General features: G+C 45.2%; 1 protein-coding gene across 3 annotated transcripts in view; it reads right to left on the reverse strand.

Moving 5' to 3' along the window:
• CHD6 (chromodomain helicase DNA binding protein 6) overlaps positions 1-16,974 on the reverse strand; it is a 192,517-nt gene that overhangs the window by 13,979 nt on the left and 161,564 nt on the right. For all 3 annotated transcript variants that reach the window (XM_028121909.2, XM_028121911.2, XM_028121910.2), the window contains exons 28-33: positions 9,448-9,508; positions 8,518-8,734; positions 6,949-7,157; positions 4,296-5,849; positions 1,132-1,283; positions 561-767 (exon numbers count right to left, since the gene is read on the reverse strand). In XM_028121909.2, coding sequence (XP_027977710.1) covers positions 561-767; positions 1,132-1,283; positions 4,296-5,849; positions 6,949-7,157; positions 8,518-8,734; positions 9,448-9,508 — 2,400 coding nt within the window. The remainder of the gene's footprint in view (positions 1-560; positions 768-1,131; positions 1,284-4,295; positions 5,850-6,948; positions 7,158-8,517; positions 8,735-9,447; positions 9,509-16,974) is intronic.

Raw genomic sequence — 16,974 nt, forward strand, 5'->3', positions numbered from 1 at the left:
CAGCTGCCATCATTCTCACGGTCTTCCAAGTATGGAACACACTGATCCATTCACGCCTCCGTCTCCTAGTATGTCTATTAGTCATCAGGTCATGCCTGCCAACATCCGCCCCTTTCCCTTTGTTTGTACCCCCTCTGCCACTAACCTGGTCTAGGACCTCATCTCTTCATCAGATCCCCACTTGGCCTCCCAGCCTCTGGCCCTCTTCTTTCTTGACCCTCCTCTCCCAAGAACCTGCCCACCACCCCAGCCGAGCTGTAAAACCCTGCTTTCATCATGCACTTCCCTGCTCCAAAATTTTAGTACCTCCCTGCTGCCTACAGGATAAAATCTAAATTCTTCAATTAATACCAGTGACTTTACAGAAAGAAAAGAAAAGAAAAAAAAAACCAAAGAGAAAAACCAAAAGCAGAAAGAGAGAAAGAAAGAAGGAAAGAGAGAAAAAAGAAAAAAACCCCTATCCACTCAGTAAGTATTTGCTGAATGAAATGACTCAACTGAGAAGTGCAAAGCATTGTTCACTGCTTGTGTCACAGCCGATGCGGCGCTCGGGACCTCACCTTCTGGATCGGGGCCACCAATGCTGCACTACTGCTGAAGCCAAGTTCGGTCACTTCTGGCTCCGAAAGGCTCCCCCGAGAACCAGCACTGCTGCTTAACACTGGCGGGGGCAGGGTGCCCGAGGGCTCGTACTGCTGGCCCGACGGCCACTTCCCCTTTAACACCACATGGCAGATATTATCCAGGCGGTTGATTATCACGCGATCCTATAAAAAAGACCAAATGCTCTGAGGAGCAAGCACCAAGCTACCCAAATTATCAAAGTCCCTAGAGATCACATGTCACGTTTTCTAACCAGAAGGGGTTGATTAGAAAAAAAGCACTCAGATGTACTCACTTTACAAGTCTTAAAATAAGTTCTATGGTCTGGACAATGAAAATTAAAATTAAAGCCACGGAGCTTTAAATACGAAGACAGTTTTATCTTATGGTCGAGTGTGTATTTCTTTGATGTTCATATGTGACATTACTAATAGCTTTTCAGGATATTAAACATTTCTCTGAGCTCATACTCAAATACTCTACAAGCTGAGAATGCTTTGGGTAGAGAATGCATGCTCTGGGGAGTACCTTTGGCCACTCGGAGAAGGAAAAGAGGGTCTTCTCCTGGAGCAGCTGAGCAATGGTGGGAGCCCGAGCCTCCTGCAGGTCGTCCCCAAGGTCTCCTGCAATGCCTGATGTTGAGCTTTTGCTCTCCTCTTCAGAATATTTCCCTGGGTAATCTGCAAAGAAGGGTTTAAAGAATTAATCCGGTACTTGGGAGTCTATAATGATCTGAATGATGAAGACACCTGATCTGTCTTTTCAAAAAATTAGCCCATTCTGTGCTAACTTATTTGAAATTGAACATTAATTAGCATGCTATTTCCAGAAGAACCCTATCAGTTAAGCCATAAATGCAGATCCTTTCTCTAGGGCTATCCATGCAAGTCATGTGATAATTCTGCATCCACACACCAACAAAAACAACAAAAGAAAAGAGGAGGTTGTCCTGTGTACCCAAGAATGAGAGCAGAATGAGCACCGAGAGGCTTGTACATGTGGTGTAGCTGACAAGAGGAAATTGAACATTATAATACTCATACATTTGAAGGCAGTCTTTGAAATGTAACACAGCAAGATGCTGATGTTAACGATGATGGATGAAAAGTCCTGAAACTTACAACAAAGGTAAAATAGACCTGCTTCATGTCAAAAATGATGCAAAGAAACCTAGAACATTTAGATTACTTCATCAATGGAAAGAAATGGAAATGCGACTCATTCTTTTACGTTTCAGTGGTGAAAGTTTATTATCAATGTGAAATGGATCTTTAAAGACCCACTTACCGCTAAGGGAGGGAATGACAGGGAATGAACAAAGGGTAGCAAAACGTCCAGTGCAGGAAAAGTGGTGAGCCTCCTTTCTTGTGAAATGACAAGGAATGTCGATCCTTTGAAATGTGGAGATTTCACTTGTGACTGTGCACCAAGTCTAGGAGCTGCAGGGACCTCCCACCATGAACAGGATCTTGCTAGGTTAGTGGATTCAAGGATATACAAGACAGATGTGGCCCTGACCCTCAGACTCTAACGGTTTCATGGGGGAAAGACAAGAAAACAGTGATAATAAATGAATATAACTAGAGGAGCACCTGGGTGGCTCAGTCGTTAAGCGTCTGCCTTCGGCTCAGGTCATGATCCCAGGGTCCTGGGATCAAGCCCCGCATCGGGCTCCCTGCTCCGTGGGAAGCCTGCTTCTCCCTCTCCCACTCCCCCTGCTTGTGTTCCCTCTCTCACTGTCTGTCTCTGTCAAAAAATAAATAAAATCTTAAAAACAAAAAATACAACTATATACAGTGGCGAGTGCTATAAAAAGAAACAAGCTGTCATGATAGGGAGTAAGAGCTGGTGGAAGGGAGGGCTTCTCGAAGGAGAGAACACTGAGAGAGGAAGACAATGGTTACTCTGGACGTGCTGAGGGACTAAAGAGACACCGCCAGGGGGAAAGTACAAAGATGACAGTATAGGGCAGAATCATTTAGGTAATGCTCAATTCTGTAGGTCATGATAGAAAATTCGAATTTTACTCTCCCTCCGACGGGGAACATCACTGAAAGGTTTCAAGCAGAAAGGCTGGATTTGAGTTTTAAGAAAAAGTAATGATGTGTGAGAGAAAACCCTGGACAAAGAGCCAGGAGATCTGGGGGCTGGCCCTGACAGTTGTACCAATTACTGCTCCTTGACAGTAGACTTCCAGGTGCAGAAACAGACCGACCTCCTCTGCCCCACCTGTTCCATGTCTCCTGTGTGTGGAGGACCCCCTCTGAGGTCTGCAAAAGCGTTCTGAAAAGCGCTGGCACAAGGGGGCCTGCCCATGACCGTGTGCGCCGCTCACCGAAGCTCAGCAAGCTGACACTGCTCAGGGCGCTGATGGACAGATGTTCCTCCTCTAAAGCCATATTCTTCTACACTCTGCACTCATTTCACTGCCTGGACTTCCATAGACTATTTGGTGATTTCCCCCACAACAAGGCTCAAAAATCAACGTGGGTTTTATAATCTAACACACGGCAACAATCCTTTGTGGCCTGGCTGAGGACGGACAAGGTCAGAGATGGGCTCGCCCTGGGTCAGCTGGGGCTACAAGGCGATTAAACTACTTTCAGTAGCCTCTCTGTCATTATCCTAGCTAGCGTGTAAATTTTAACTTGAGTCTGGAACCCGTCTCAAGGGAGTCACTAATCACAATGACTGAAATCAAAGGTGAGGGAGCTTATAATAAAAGGGAAGCTAGATCATGCAGGGAAGCTTAGGTAAGCTCCCCTCCGTCTTTCCCTCTGTGATGTAAAAGTCACTGTTGCAGAAGGAGAAGGCTGTGTCTGTCTAAATCCCTGAGTACCTCACCAGCATTAGGCCAGACACAAACAGGGATTTTGTCTTTTGTGGGGTTTTTTGGACAATAACAAGGATAAATAGAATGATTTTTGTTCACTCTAAAATGCCCTCTCGGGTCTGAAGAAGTAAAAACAACAGTAAAAAAGTTAAAAACCATTTCTTGTTGCTCAGAATCTCCAATCAATGTATTTATATCCCTTCAAGGGGATATAGCTGAGTCATTTAGACTCTTAACATTTAAAAAGTCCTCCTAACCTAAGCCTTATCTAAGACTTCCCTTTTTAAAAAGCTCAAATGTATTTGTATTTTTGAGTTACTTGTAATTTTGTTATTTTTATTCCTGTTATTAAAATGAATCTAAACCAAATGCACCAACATTGAATCACAAGGTTTGGACAATGACAAGAATAAACAGCACTATCTTTTCTCACCTTAATAAAGATCACATTTATTTGTATTTTTGTGGAGTTCCTGAAAAATTAACTCCCCCCTATAGAAAACTGCAGGTTCTTGACATTCCCAGGCTTTTCTACTTTAACCGGTTTGAAGGACTTCGCCTAGTGGAAGAACAAGTTCCTTCCCCTCGACACCACATCTAGCATCTACCATAGAGAAAGAAGCATATAAGCCCTGCCCAAATCACACGGCTAATTCGGCAAAGGTGCTACAATTGTTTATAATCATCCTCAATGTTCTGGAATGATCAGAGTTAAGCTCTTGTCTCACTTTCAGACAAGGCCTGTGACCTTTGGTCTTAAACCACAGGGAACGTGGGCAGGTGTGACTCAGAAGCTGCGTGCCCCACCCCGCCATGTGAGGACTGGCTCATCCAAAATACCACAGACCCCAGACTGTACCTTGAGCATGGCCGTTCCCATCTCTGTCATAATCATCTTTACTCTCAAAATCCATGTCTTCGGACTTGAGCTCACTGGCTTCCGGATACACAGGGAAACCTTTTCTCCCCTCTGCACTGTCCTTCCACGGCTCTTTTAACAGCTCGTGCTTCCCCTGACAGGGCTCTGCCGGAGCAGGGGGCTCAGCCTCCACTGTGATACTATTGGTTTTACTTTTGTACATGTCTGGGTTATAACCCTTGGGTTTCTCCACTTCAAACTCCTCGTTCTCGAGGCCACGCGTCCACCCCTCTGTGTGCTTGCAGTGACACAGACAGGCTGCTTGAGGAAACGCCCCCTGCGGTCCAGGGCTCTGGCTCATGGCCTCCTCCACATGGAAGCCTCGGCTCTTTTCCCTCAGGATATCAGCAGTGGGCTCAGCTAGATGCACAACCTCGGGCCTTTGCCTCAGGCCTGCGGCCGTGCCTACATTCTCCTCTTCATTCTCCTCCTCTTCCTCCTCCTCATCGCTGTGGTTCTGACTCAAAACCAATTTACTTTCTAAACTTTTGTTTTCTAATAAATCAATTAATTGCTGATCTGATGACAGGCTTCTTCTGGAGTCACAGACACTAAGATTGCACATATCTACAAACCCACTTTCATTTCCTTGATCCAAGGAAGGGGAAGCTAAGCATTTGGCTTCTAGCTGCCCAATGCTTTCAGGTCTCTGCCCTGTGTCACTGCAGAGCTCCCCTTCCCTTGAAAGAGACAGCAACAGATGTTTTCCATTTTTGATGTTCATCTGAGCTACTCCTGCTTCTAAGCTGTCCATAAAAGAGGGGCCTGCAGGTGTTTCTGCTTCGCAGCCACCAGGCTGCCAATTCCCGTCCTCGCTGGCCAAGACGGCCAGAGCATCCCTTCTGGGTTCTGTCCTGGTAGTTGGGCTCTCCTGAAAAGAGCCTGGCTCCCGACTCAGGGCCTTCTTACCATACATCATGCCTTCCAAGGACTCAGGCAGCAGACGTTCATCATGGGGGATGGAAATGACATCCTGAACTTTAGAAATAAAGTTTTCACAAGGCATGTCAGATAAACTGCCCGCAGGTACAGCAGGATGATCATCTCTACCTTCTATTTTCACTAGATTCTCAGGCTCATTTTCAAGGGGCTCTGAAGTCCTGCTCATCTGAGTGTATGTGAGAGATTCGTATAGTTTGGAGCTGGTCTGGTAAAGGCAACAGAGACTTTCTGGTGCCTGGGTGTCCGTTCTCTTATGTTGGGCATAGTTTCTGTAGGCGTCCAGGAAGGACAGCTGGGGGTCGGTCATGATGTAATAGTCAGTGCGGTTCAGCCCATGTTTGGCAGTGCCGACGAGCAGGTCTCGATCGTGCTTCCCACACTCCCACCAGACTGGGAGGTAGAGGCTGGGCCTGCAGAGCTGGAGGCGCTCATGCAGCTGCGGACACCTCAGCACTTGCTCTCGGACCTTCCGCAGCAGTTCGATACGGTACAGAGTTCTCGCGGCCCGTTCCTCAGTGATGGGTTCCACGTAGATGCTGGGATCTGGGGGACCTGGAAAGGCCAACACAGAGCCTATCACTGAAGGCAGCCCCAGGACACCTGCCACCCACCTGAGCCCCTGTGTCTCTGGTCTAACAGCTTAGCTCCCTGGTTCCCCAGCACACAGTCTGAGGTGCATGTGCCCCTGACACCACGAAAAGCTACGAGAATGGAAGGTTTCTATGAAACAAGGCCAGACCCAGTGAGGGCGAAAGAGGAGCACGAAAACTTCGGTTCTAGAAGGTAAGCGTTCATTCAGTAAGCGTGTACTGGGCCCTCTACCTGAAGTACCGTACACACGTCACTGAGCGCTCACAATGCTAGGCTGTAGCATCATTATCCCCGTTTAAAGGATGAAGAAGGAGGCTCAGATATGCCAACTTGCTCAAGGTGGCAGAACCAGGACTGGAGGCCAGGTCTTGTCAGTGGGACTGCAAGGCCCAGCTCCTTACAATCTATCCAGCTCCCTGGTTTTAATGAAAACACCCTAACCATGTCACACGGGGGCATGCTGCTCTCAGCCCAGGACCCACACTGGGTGGACTCCATGTTTGTTTTAGCTTTTCTACAATATAGTCAGATGAGCCACATCTAGTTTATCTACAAAGTGTGAGGCGGGCGAGGGACGAGGAGGAAGCTGCAGCATCTCTCTCAACCAGGAAGCAATTTCTCAGAAGGGGTCTCTACTGGATCAGGGCATGTTTAAAAGACAGCCACTTACTTTCTATAGTTACAAGTCAATACACGAGAAAATAGTTAAAAGTTCCTAAGATATAATCTAAGGAGGGAGCAAAGTTCACCACAGAATAAATCTCTGAGACTTAACAATACGCTGGAGAAGGTAATTAACAGTAGCTTCTCCTCTGTGAGGTGTTAATCTGAATTTCAATTTTTGTTGACGCTGCATCGTTTTGGGATAGAGATTTCATTTTATGAGGGGTGGACCCAATGAGCAGTCCATGAATTTGTGAAAACCCACTTGTCTTTACCTGAATTCTTCAGGTAGACTCTACTCTTATAATCAAGATTACCTGAAGTGATTCTGTACCTTGGAAACAAACACGCCCCTTCCCTGTGGCACTGGGGACAGAGGGACAGAGAACTTTCTCACCGCCATCCTTCCATGTGGGCAGACGACAGACATTCCGGCACATGGCCACGAAACTATAGAAGTAGTGCTCCAGGCTCTCATCCGACTTCTTGTCCAAACGGGAAATGATGCGGAACTGTGTCCAGTCAAAAGTTTTCTTTTCTTGATCATAAACAACCCCGAAGGAGGACACTGCTCTATAGAAGTCGGCTTGCTCTCTCCTAGTCCACCTTGGGATTTAATCAGAAAGGGAGAGTGAGCTGTTTTCCCTTAAGAGAAAAAAAAAAAAAAAGCCAAAAACTACTTACTGAGCACCTACTAGGAGAGTCCATGGAGTCAAGAAAGCAGGTGGGCCTGGTTTACCTATTTAATTACTTTTATTTAAGTTAAATTGGGTTGAGAGGCTTATAATGAAAACAGCCTATTATCCTACCACCACTTTCAAATCTCTCAACTTTTTCTTCCGGTATTTATCTATTTCTAAGTCATGTGTGCAGACCTGCTGTCTCCTGATTCATTAATTTTAGAGATTCCCTTGTTTGTTTCTGCTGATGGGAGATGAAGATCTTAAAATACTCTGTATGCTTAAATATTTTTCCTGATTTTGCCCCCCGTATGACAACACAGAATCAGAATCCTGGAGGGACCTGAAATTCACCCCCTTTCTTTTCCTGATGAGGAGATTGGTCCAGAGAAGGGAAGTGACTCCCCCAGCCACACAACTCCCCCGACCCCTATTTCACGTTGACTTTCTTCCAGGTTTTATTTAGGCGGGTAGCCCATATCTAGGACACTAAGGTTCTCCAGGCTCTACATCCTGTAGGGTTAAGATAATGATGGAAGGTGGTTGGATTATTATACCCTGCCCATAGTCTTTCTGTCCGCAACATGAGGACAGCCTCATAAAGGAGTCAGGCCAGGAGTAGGGTGAAGGGCTCAGTGGAGGATTGAGAAGCAGGGAAGAAGGGCTCGAGTTCTTCTCTTTGGAGCTGTGAAAGATGAGAGACATATTTTCCCTGAATTACCAAATTTCATAAAGTCAGAAGGCGTACACAGAAGTGGATGTGCTATTTTTTCTATTTGGTATTCTTTTAATTCACTGGATGTTACATCAGAAGGATGGATGGAAAGACTCAAAGAACTACAACTCTGTTGATTTTTTTCTGGTGGCATCACTCCTAGCCTGTGTTGGCCTTCTGTAGCCATTTTTGGTGTATCCCCCTCCTTCTGGGCTGGCATTTTATAGTACTTCCTGTTTTCAAAGGCTTGATAAGGATTGGTAGAAGAACATGGTCTGATATATGCTAATTTTAAATCACATTTCCAGGGATTGGGGTCCAACTTAAGGAAGAGGGTGAAGTTGGAAAATCACAGAAGTCTGGGAATTGTGAACAAGAGGGTTTCCTAGATCTCATCAATTCCCCAGCCAGCACGACAATACCATCACTGGAGGCTGAACTGAATTAATTCTGGAGACCACCTAACTTGACAATGAGAACATTTAATGCACTTGGTCTCTAGCTATCAGCATTCCCTTGTCACCTTTACTCGTCGGCAGCTCCATATGCCCTTTGGGTCACTGACTTTTACCTCTTTTGAGCTTCCTTGTTGATGAGATCCATTTCTGAGGTTCTCCTGAACATCTCTTCCTGGACCCAGTATCCTTGGTTACCTGGTCCCAGAATTTCCGGTCGGCAGAGTTCTTTGCGGTTACAGCGCTGGTACACGGTGACCAGACGTCTGAGGCGAGCCGTGAGAGCAGATGAAACTGGCCAGGGTGATTTGTCTGGGTCGGAGCCATCCTGGGCTTCAAACATCAGTGAGGATATTAGTATTTACAAACAGAATCAAAACAAAGGTGGCTATTTTTGTTGTTTTGTTTAAATAAGAACACAGCTGACTCAAGGACCTGATCAATCGGCTCAGGAGCTAGGCAGAGCTGGAAGGGCTGCAATTCTGCTTTAGAAACAGCTTTCGGTTGTGGTTGGCTCTGTCATCTCTCACATACAAATATGTCTGTCCACGGGGGCAGAACCAATTCAGGGACCTTGCTCTAAGGCATGGGAACGAGCAGGCCCTCTGTGGCCTTCTCCATCTACAACTATGGGCTTCTGTGTAGCTGGGTCTTCCAACTGCCAAAGACTTACGTTAAGTTCAAATTCAGAAAAAACTAAGCAAAAAAAACCCAAACCACATCAAACCAACCCTCCCTAACGTCTCTCCCACCAAATGAATTAAATAAATAATAAATCAATGAAACCACAATTCCTTTTCCTCTCCCTGACTCCATCCTGACCTCAGATATCACTGATCTCACTTCTGAATTCCAACGACAGGTGGCGGAAGCTTGCCAGAGCCCCATTCAAGCTCCATGTGTGACTCCAAGAGAGTCTGATGAAAGTCAACTGGGCTTTTTAAAAGAGCCTCCTTAAAAAAGCGCATATTTATTACATGTGAACTCCAGGATAACTACAAACTGGGACCTTACTTTTCTTTTCCTTCAGAAGGACACAGTCTCACCTGCCTGGCTGTCATCCTTCTTTTCGCCAAAAATGCCATCACCTCCATCACGGGAACTCTCCTAGGGAGAAAGGAAGCCATGCCATCAGTAAAGCTGCAGCCCAAGACAAACCAGCTCAGACAGCCCCCATACAGCAGGAGCTCTCTCCTGCCCACGGACACCTCAAAGACCTAAATCGTCCCCGGTCAATAAAACTTACTTGTGCAGTTTTAAAAGAACCAGAAAGCAGTTTATTTAAAATAAGCATTTTTAACTAGGACTGTATGAATGATTCTGTCTGCAGAGAATTAGCTGAAAGAACGACGAGCTGGCATGCTCTCCCTGGCAATTACATTTTACAAGCACTATTTTAGTTGTGAATTTAAATATTTGCGTTACCATCATCTCTTGCAATTTAATACTGTCATTTCACAAAGGTTGTGCCTGCATTTTGCTTTCTTTTTTCTTTTTTGCTGTGGAAAAAGTATGATGTTCATGTTCATTACGGTTAGCTTACTTCACAGCAATAGATGCTCTTGTCCTAAAACGTGACTGCTCCAGACATGAGACCTGATGGCGCAAAACCCCCAGGAATTTAAAATTAAAATCACAACTGAGGCTCCAAGTGAATCTGGAGTAATTTCACAGGCACAGAGCTTATCCAAGTTGGAGCGTTTGTCAAACTGGCTCTAATGGATTCTTTACAAACCCTTTCTTGGTCTCAGTAGGGAACTCTGGAAGTTCTTTATATATGGTGTGTGGGAGAGTTTGGGGGTGGGAGAAGAGAGAGTGCTATTTTTCAGCTGGACCCCATTTTTAACATGAAAACTTACTGTCTTTGTGATTAGCATCTTTTGACCTCAATGACGGAAGAGAATAACCCCAGTACTGGAGACTTTGGCCATGTTAGGGAGGGTCAGATCAGAGTAAAGGTCAGCAGTCCGTGGTCTGCAGACTGTTTTTGTGTGGCCCTCAAGCTAAGAAGAGTTCTTACACCTTTGAAGGGAAGAAGAAAAAGAAGAGGAAGGGGAAGAAGAAAACGGGAAGTGGGAGAGGGAGAAGAATATGCAACAGATTCACTATCTGGTCCTTTACAGGAAATGTCTGCTGCCTCCTGGAAGAGTGCACACAGCACAGACCAGGGATCTAGGTTCAGTAGGAACGGAGTGACACCTATGATTGGCAATAGTCAAAATTCTAACCATTCTCTTAGGTCCCTAATACGATGGAAGAGGCTGAAAAAGAAAACTGTGAAAAGGCAGAGAGCAGGGGCACATTTTCTCTCTTACAAAATAGTGGTAATAGCTAACATCACGGAGGATCATGTGAAACCCTTTACGTGGCTAATCTCCTTTAGTTCTCAGAACTGCTTCATGAGGTAAAACTATGACTCTCCTCATTTTACAGATGCAGAAAACAAGCCCTGGAGAGGTTCTGTAACTTGCTCAAGGTCACACAGCTGGGTTTCAAACACAGTAGTCTGATGATGACAGCCTACACTTTCAACCACTCCAACCATCCAAAAAAGGGCAAAACGAGAGTCTGGGCTGAAGCTTTGTTTTGGAGAGTGAAACATATTTAGAACTGGAGAACACCAGTTCAATCTCTTCCTTGTCCCAAACGGTTTCTTGCCATCTAAGTGAAGAGATGGCAACCTCAGGCTCATCTACTGTGCCATTTTGGGGTGGGACTTAAATATGCCACCTCATCCTCCCCCACTACTTGGGTGGTTACAAAATAAGCAAAAAACTACCAACCACGCCCTGTATCCTTTCCTGCCCCCAAGAATATTTTTGAGTATCCTCACAATATCCATAAAGATCCTTTGAACACTGAAACTTATAATTATAGACACTTCCAGGCAGAGAAACATCCTACAGCCTACAAAATGTAGGAGTGAGGTGCCAGAGCTACCATGCTCATTATGTTGATAGGTGGCTAACTTGGGCATCCCCACACCCCAGATCCACATGGTGACTCCCAGCTTTGTGTGAGGCAGACATGCATGACCTGCAAGTTTTCCTTCTGGGGAAGTTTCTGTTGGTGCATAGTAACAACACGAGTATGGCAAGATTCTGGTATTGGCAAGTGCCTTTCTGTATATCCTGCCCTCTCTTGGAGGCACCTCCTCTCTCTGGAAATGACAGAATGGAGAAGACTCGGCTCATCAATAGCCCAAGTGGAAAAGATGTCATAACCTTAGCTAATAACTGATGCAAAGTGCGTGTGTTACGTGTGGCTGCAGTGGCAGGCCGGGGTCACAGGAAGCATACGGAAAGCCCTGTGCCTGACGTACACAGTTTAACGTTTAGTATTTCAACATCTGCTCTCTCAGACTGTGAATCGATCTCAAAGAAGCATTCATCTTAGAGGTGTGAATCTGTCGTTTCAGTGTGAAGGGTCGAGAGAGTGCTGACCACAAGAACCGCAAAACAAAGGAAACTGAAAACACAACAACAATACAAACAACACAAAGGAAACTGGTTATACTGTACGATTTCCACATCTGGAGCGTGCAGTGGTTTGCAGTCTGACAGGTCTGCGGCTCCTTGGCCGTGGGCAAGCTGTTTCAATCTCTCAAGCTCATTTCTTCATTTGCAAAACGGAGGTAATACTTTATAGGGTGATTGTGGGGCACAAAGGAGTCGATTTTGTCAAGTGTTTAACCAAATGCTGGCCTGAAGCAAATGCCTCACAAATGGTGGCAGGGACTACAAGAATGCTAATGAACAGTCCCAACTACCACGCAGCCCCTCCCTGGTCGCGTGGTGTGCTGTAAGGCAGGCTTTAGGACGCAGGGGACGGCAACAGCAACCACAGAGGTCTCCTGGGACCCGGGTCAGCGAGCTGCCAGATACTACACCGAGTGCTTTCGATGCTGTTTCTACTTACTCATCATTTATTCATTATTCTGTTTTGACAGGAGGAATCTGGAATGGGGAGGATGATGATCTCACCTAAGGTCATACATAGTTATTAAGTGGTGAAGGTGGAGTTAAAACCTAGAAGATCTGAGGGTTCTAGAGGGGAGGGGGTGGGGGATGGGTTAGTCTGGTGATGGGTATTAAAGAGGGCACGTACTGCATGGAGCACTGGGTGTTATGCACAAACAATGAATCATGGAACACTACCTCAAAATAAATAAATTAAAAAGACAAAACAAAACACAAAACCCAGAAGATCTGACTTCAGAGGAGGAGCTCTAACCATTAGGCCGTACTGCCTCCGGCAGGTGGGGCACACAGGACGCCGAATCCAGAGCAGTGTTCATTAACTAAGTCCAAACACGTCACTTCTCCGCTGGGGTAGTGGCATGCACAGACTCCTGGTTACTGAAAACAGAAGGTGCAGGCTCCCTTGTTTGTGGCCAGCCCCTTCGGACCTGGCTGCCTGCCCTATTTGGTCTTGATGTGATGAAGGTGGTGGCGGCAGCAGCACAGACCCAGTGGGATCTGCAGACCCAGAGAATTTCTTCTGTGCTCTAACGAGACCCTAGGATCAACACAACAGGCAAAGAGCTGTCCTCTTAGATTGAGCAAACAAGTATTCCCTGAGTGCCAGGAAAAAATGGAACCCTTGTCTTTCCAGAGCCCATAGTCTGGTGGTCATGAGAGACATGCTGAAAAATACTGGCCATGCTGTGTGAATAGTGCTCCTAAACACAGTGGGAAAATAAGACAGAGTCACCAACTCTGCCAGACCCAAATCAAATAGGGGGAAAGACATCCATGAGGTGACTTTTGAGCTTCCTATTGAAGGACACAAAGAGGAGTTGGCCAGGAGAAGTTAAGAGCTCTCTGTGAGAGGTAACAGGATGTACAGAGGCAGAATTAAAAAGATCCCACTGTGGCTTTCATTTCGTGGGGAAAAAAACCAAGCATTCTACTCTCGCATAAACTTAATGTAGAAAGTAGATACACATCAAATGTCATTAACGTAACTCAAGGATTTTATTAGGGAAAGATCGCAGGGTGTAGAAAAAGATTGAGTAGGGGAGACACAACTCTTGTGTCCTCTAGCCAGTAGGACTTTTTTTTGAAGCTGATGAAAACTAATTCAGCTTCCCCTCTCTAGAATGGGATAAGAATAACACCTAACTGAAGGGGAAACATGCTTTGTTAGCTTGGAAGTACTCCATATTCAACTATTACTATTTGAGTTTAGAGAACCCTCAAACTCTGAACTTGTAAGAATAGAGTAATTGTTCACTTCCTAATTGAATTTTTCTTACGATGGGATTTGGACCATTTTAGGCATTAAGTTTCTCACGAGAGTTTTCCCAAGCTCACTCTGGCTATGACTTCATCTTCCATTTCCAGACCTTCTGTTTCAGAGAGCACCTGTAGCAGGTAGAGCTGCAGAGCAAGGACAAGACACGCTGACGAGATGTGACTGCATTAGTGGGCCACTACTTATCACTATTTCAGTTAAAAGAGCTGTTACTTTCCCTGTATCATATGAGGCTTGATACAGAGAGATTTTGTTTACAATTCGAGGTTCCAGAACATTCCAAACACAAGTAAACTTTCTAACTGCTCTAGGAAGTCTCTGCATATTCACTAACTCCAGCTGCATGTGAAATCTGTAACTGTTTACCAATCAAAGTTCTATTGGTATTAAAACAGAGAGAATGTGGGGAAAGGGAGTAAACTAGATCATCTCAAATGTCCCCTCTAACTCTGACATTCTGATTCTCCGACCCACACATTTTAAGAGGACAATAGCTATTAAAAAAAAAAAAATAAGAGGACAGTAGCTATAGTGTGCTCTGGAAGGCGCCAGAACAGCGAGGGTCTGGAGACAATGCAATATAAAGAAAGGCAGAGGAACTAGGGGCCCTTCACCTGAAGAGACATTTAAAGACATGAAGGTAGCTAGCTGGCCTCAAGAATTTAAAATCCTATCAGAGAAGAGAGAAAGAACAGTTTTGTTCTTCGCAGCACCAGAAGAAAACTAAAGGGAACCAACCAGGAGTCAGATTTCTGGGACAGTATAAGGAGTTTCCTTGGAAGCCACCACATTTTTTTTTCTTCTCCCCATGGACTCCCGGAATTACCTAAACCTACCTGGAATGACCTCTGATGGCAAGGCTGCAGAGGGGATAGAACATTCAGAGACCACTCAGACATGTGTTAGGGCTCCTTGCAATACTGGGATTGTGCCAATCTAACAGACTAACCATCCCCTGTCTGTGCCCAAGTGTGTTTAATTCAGAGGAAGTCCTAGTTACAGATGATATAGGCTCTCTGGGCATCTTTAGCCCCATCCAATTGATCTGCCCGTGAACAGAACTGGGAAAAGGAAATACCCAACCAGTGTCTCTGGGGTTGGGGCAGGAGGTATGGGATGGGAGGGAAGCAGGGGTGGGACAGCAGACTGGGTTCAGATGTTGGCTGTTCCTCTACATCTGTTATTTTAGCACATGGACCAGAAGTCAAGCTTAATCTATTTATAATCTGTCCACCTCAAAATCTGGGAGAAGCCACGCCCCATTCTATCTGCTTTTGATTATATCCTATAGCCCAGGTTTTAGGGATTTCAAAAGCAAAATAAATAATACAGGCATTAATTTCATAAGTGAATAAAATGTAGTTCCAGAGAAGTTTAACCCTACTGTACAGAAACTTCAGTTATTTTACAATTCTGCCACAACCCCTTCAGTGCCCAGATCTCTCCAAGATCAAAGACGGATCAGCTAAGTGTATAAACCTGACGGCGAACAGCTTTCAGAGCCGGGCCGGCTGCGGCCGCCTTTCCATAGAAGCAGCACGTGTGTGCAGCTGAAATCCTTTCTACTTTACAGGCTGTGAAAACAACACTTGATTAGAGAACATAATACAAGAATATCTAGAAAATATCTAGTCTGAACTCTATCCTGGTAGACCTGGTAGACCCGGACCTAAGTGTCCGCAGCCCTCCAATGAGGGCAGACACATCAGAAGTGCCTACTATACTCAGCCGAGGTGAGGATCGATGGCAACAAATGGAAAAAGTGCTTTGGAAAAAGTAAAGTTCCATTAAGTATAAGGTATGACTTGCATTTCTCTGGTACTTGAACTGCTTCTATGTAATGATACATCCCAAATTCCAGACAAAAGGAGTAACAGGATAAGCTAGGGACCAGAACGGCAGAACCTGGACTTCAATTGTTGACATCAGAACCCAACTTCCTTTGGGTCAGGGTCAGAAGTTTCATGCTGATCTGCTTCAATCCACTGCTTCTCAAATCGTGGGGAGTTATGGAAACATATCTTTGATTATTATTTCCTACTTTGGGGAAGTGATGTCATTGTTACTGTTATAGGAATCAGAGCTGATGGGAGCCAAAGTAAATACCACACATTCTCCCAACTAGAACCAAAAGAAAAGAAATGATAACTTTTGGGTGGTGATGAAGAGAAGATGAGAGATTATCCTGGCAATGGACTCAGTTGGGGACAACTGTACAGTAACCTCTGGGATTCAGAATCCATGAAATTCTACCAGATTCATTTGCTTTATAACTCAAAGCCAGAGAACATGTGTGGTCAAATGGTGCTGGGGCCCTGGTAAGGTTTCAGTCTGCTTATGCAAAGCCCCAGAAACTCATCTGTAAAATGCAATGCAGACTTCTGCTTCTGGGAAAATGCATGTTTCCCTATTCCTCACTCTAAGCACTATTAAGACCCCTGGACATTATATATGAAACAAACATAAGAAAACTCTGAAAGGTGAGAGAAGGCAAACCAACTAGGGACTTTGGCACCCAAGGAATGTCAGTGGTGAGTTCCATGGTTTTCTTTTTGACCTTATATATTTGGAGGGAAAGAAGCTGGCTACCTGGAAATGCCAAAGGGTACAGACAAAAAAAAAAAAAAAAAAAGCCCCAAGAAAAGCCTGATCTCTTTAGCAAAGGACCAGGAAAAAAGCAGGTTAGGAATATACAAAATGTTAAGACAACACCCACTATCCTCCAGCCCAAGAACACAAAAAACTGGCTCAACACATCCATGCCAGCAAAGGCCAGGTAGAGAATCTTGGCTTCCACCTTCACCAGGTGGTAACAGGACACCTCCTGCCCCTGCTGGGGTGATGTCGAAAAGCCAAGTAGGGAGCTGGGACTTTCATCTGTGAGAAGGAGTAATGAGGTCCCCATCCCCACCCACCCACGGTGTTAGCAAAGACCATGGGCAGAGCTGGACTTCCACTCCTGTCCAGCAATAAGAAACATCGCCCTCAGGTTTCATTGGGGGCTGGCTGGGAACGTGAACTTCTATTCCTACCTGGTAGCAACAAGGTCGTACCCGTCCCCTACCCCGCTCCCCTCAAGAGAGGAGTCAGAGGTAGTCAGCTAAAACAGAACTTTTAAATAAGATCCCGAGTCTTACAATATAATACCAAAATGTCCAGATTTCAGTGAAAAATCTTATCATATCATACCAAGAAACAGGAAGATCTCAAACCTAAATGAAAAAGAATAAACGCTACCACCGAGATGACAGAAATCTTAGAATTTGACGTAAGAATTTAAAGCAGTCATCAAATGAGCAATGCTGAACATGCTCACC

The sequence above is a fragment of the Eumetopias jubatus genome, unplaced genomic scaffold, assembly GCF_037043125.1.
Source record: "Eumetopias jubatus isolate StellerSeaLion01/CBP00866 unplaced genomic scaffold, mEumJub1_p1.0 scaffold_9, whole genome shotgun sequence".
Taxonomy (NCBI): Eukaryota; Metazoa; Chordata; class Mammalia; order Carnivora; family Otariidae; genus Eumetopias; species Eumetopias jubatus.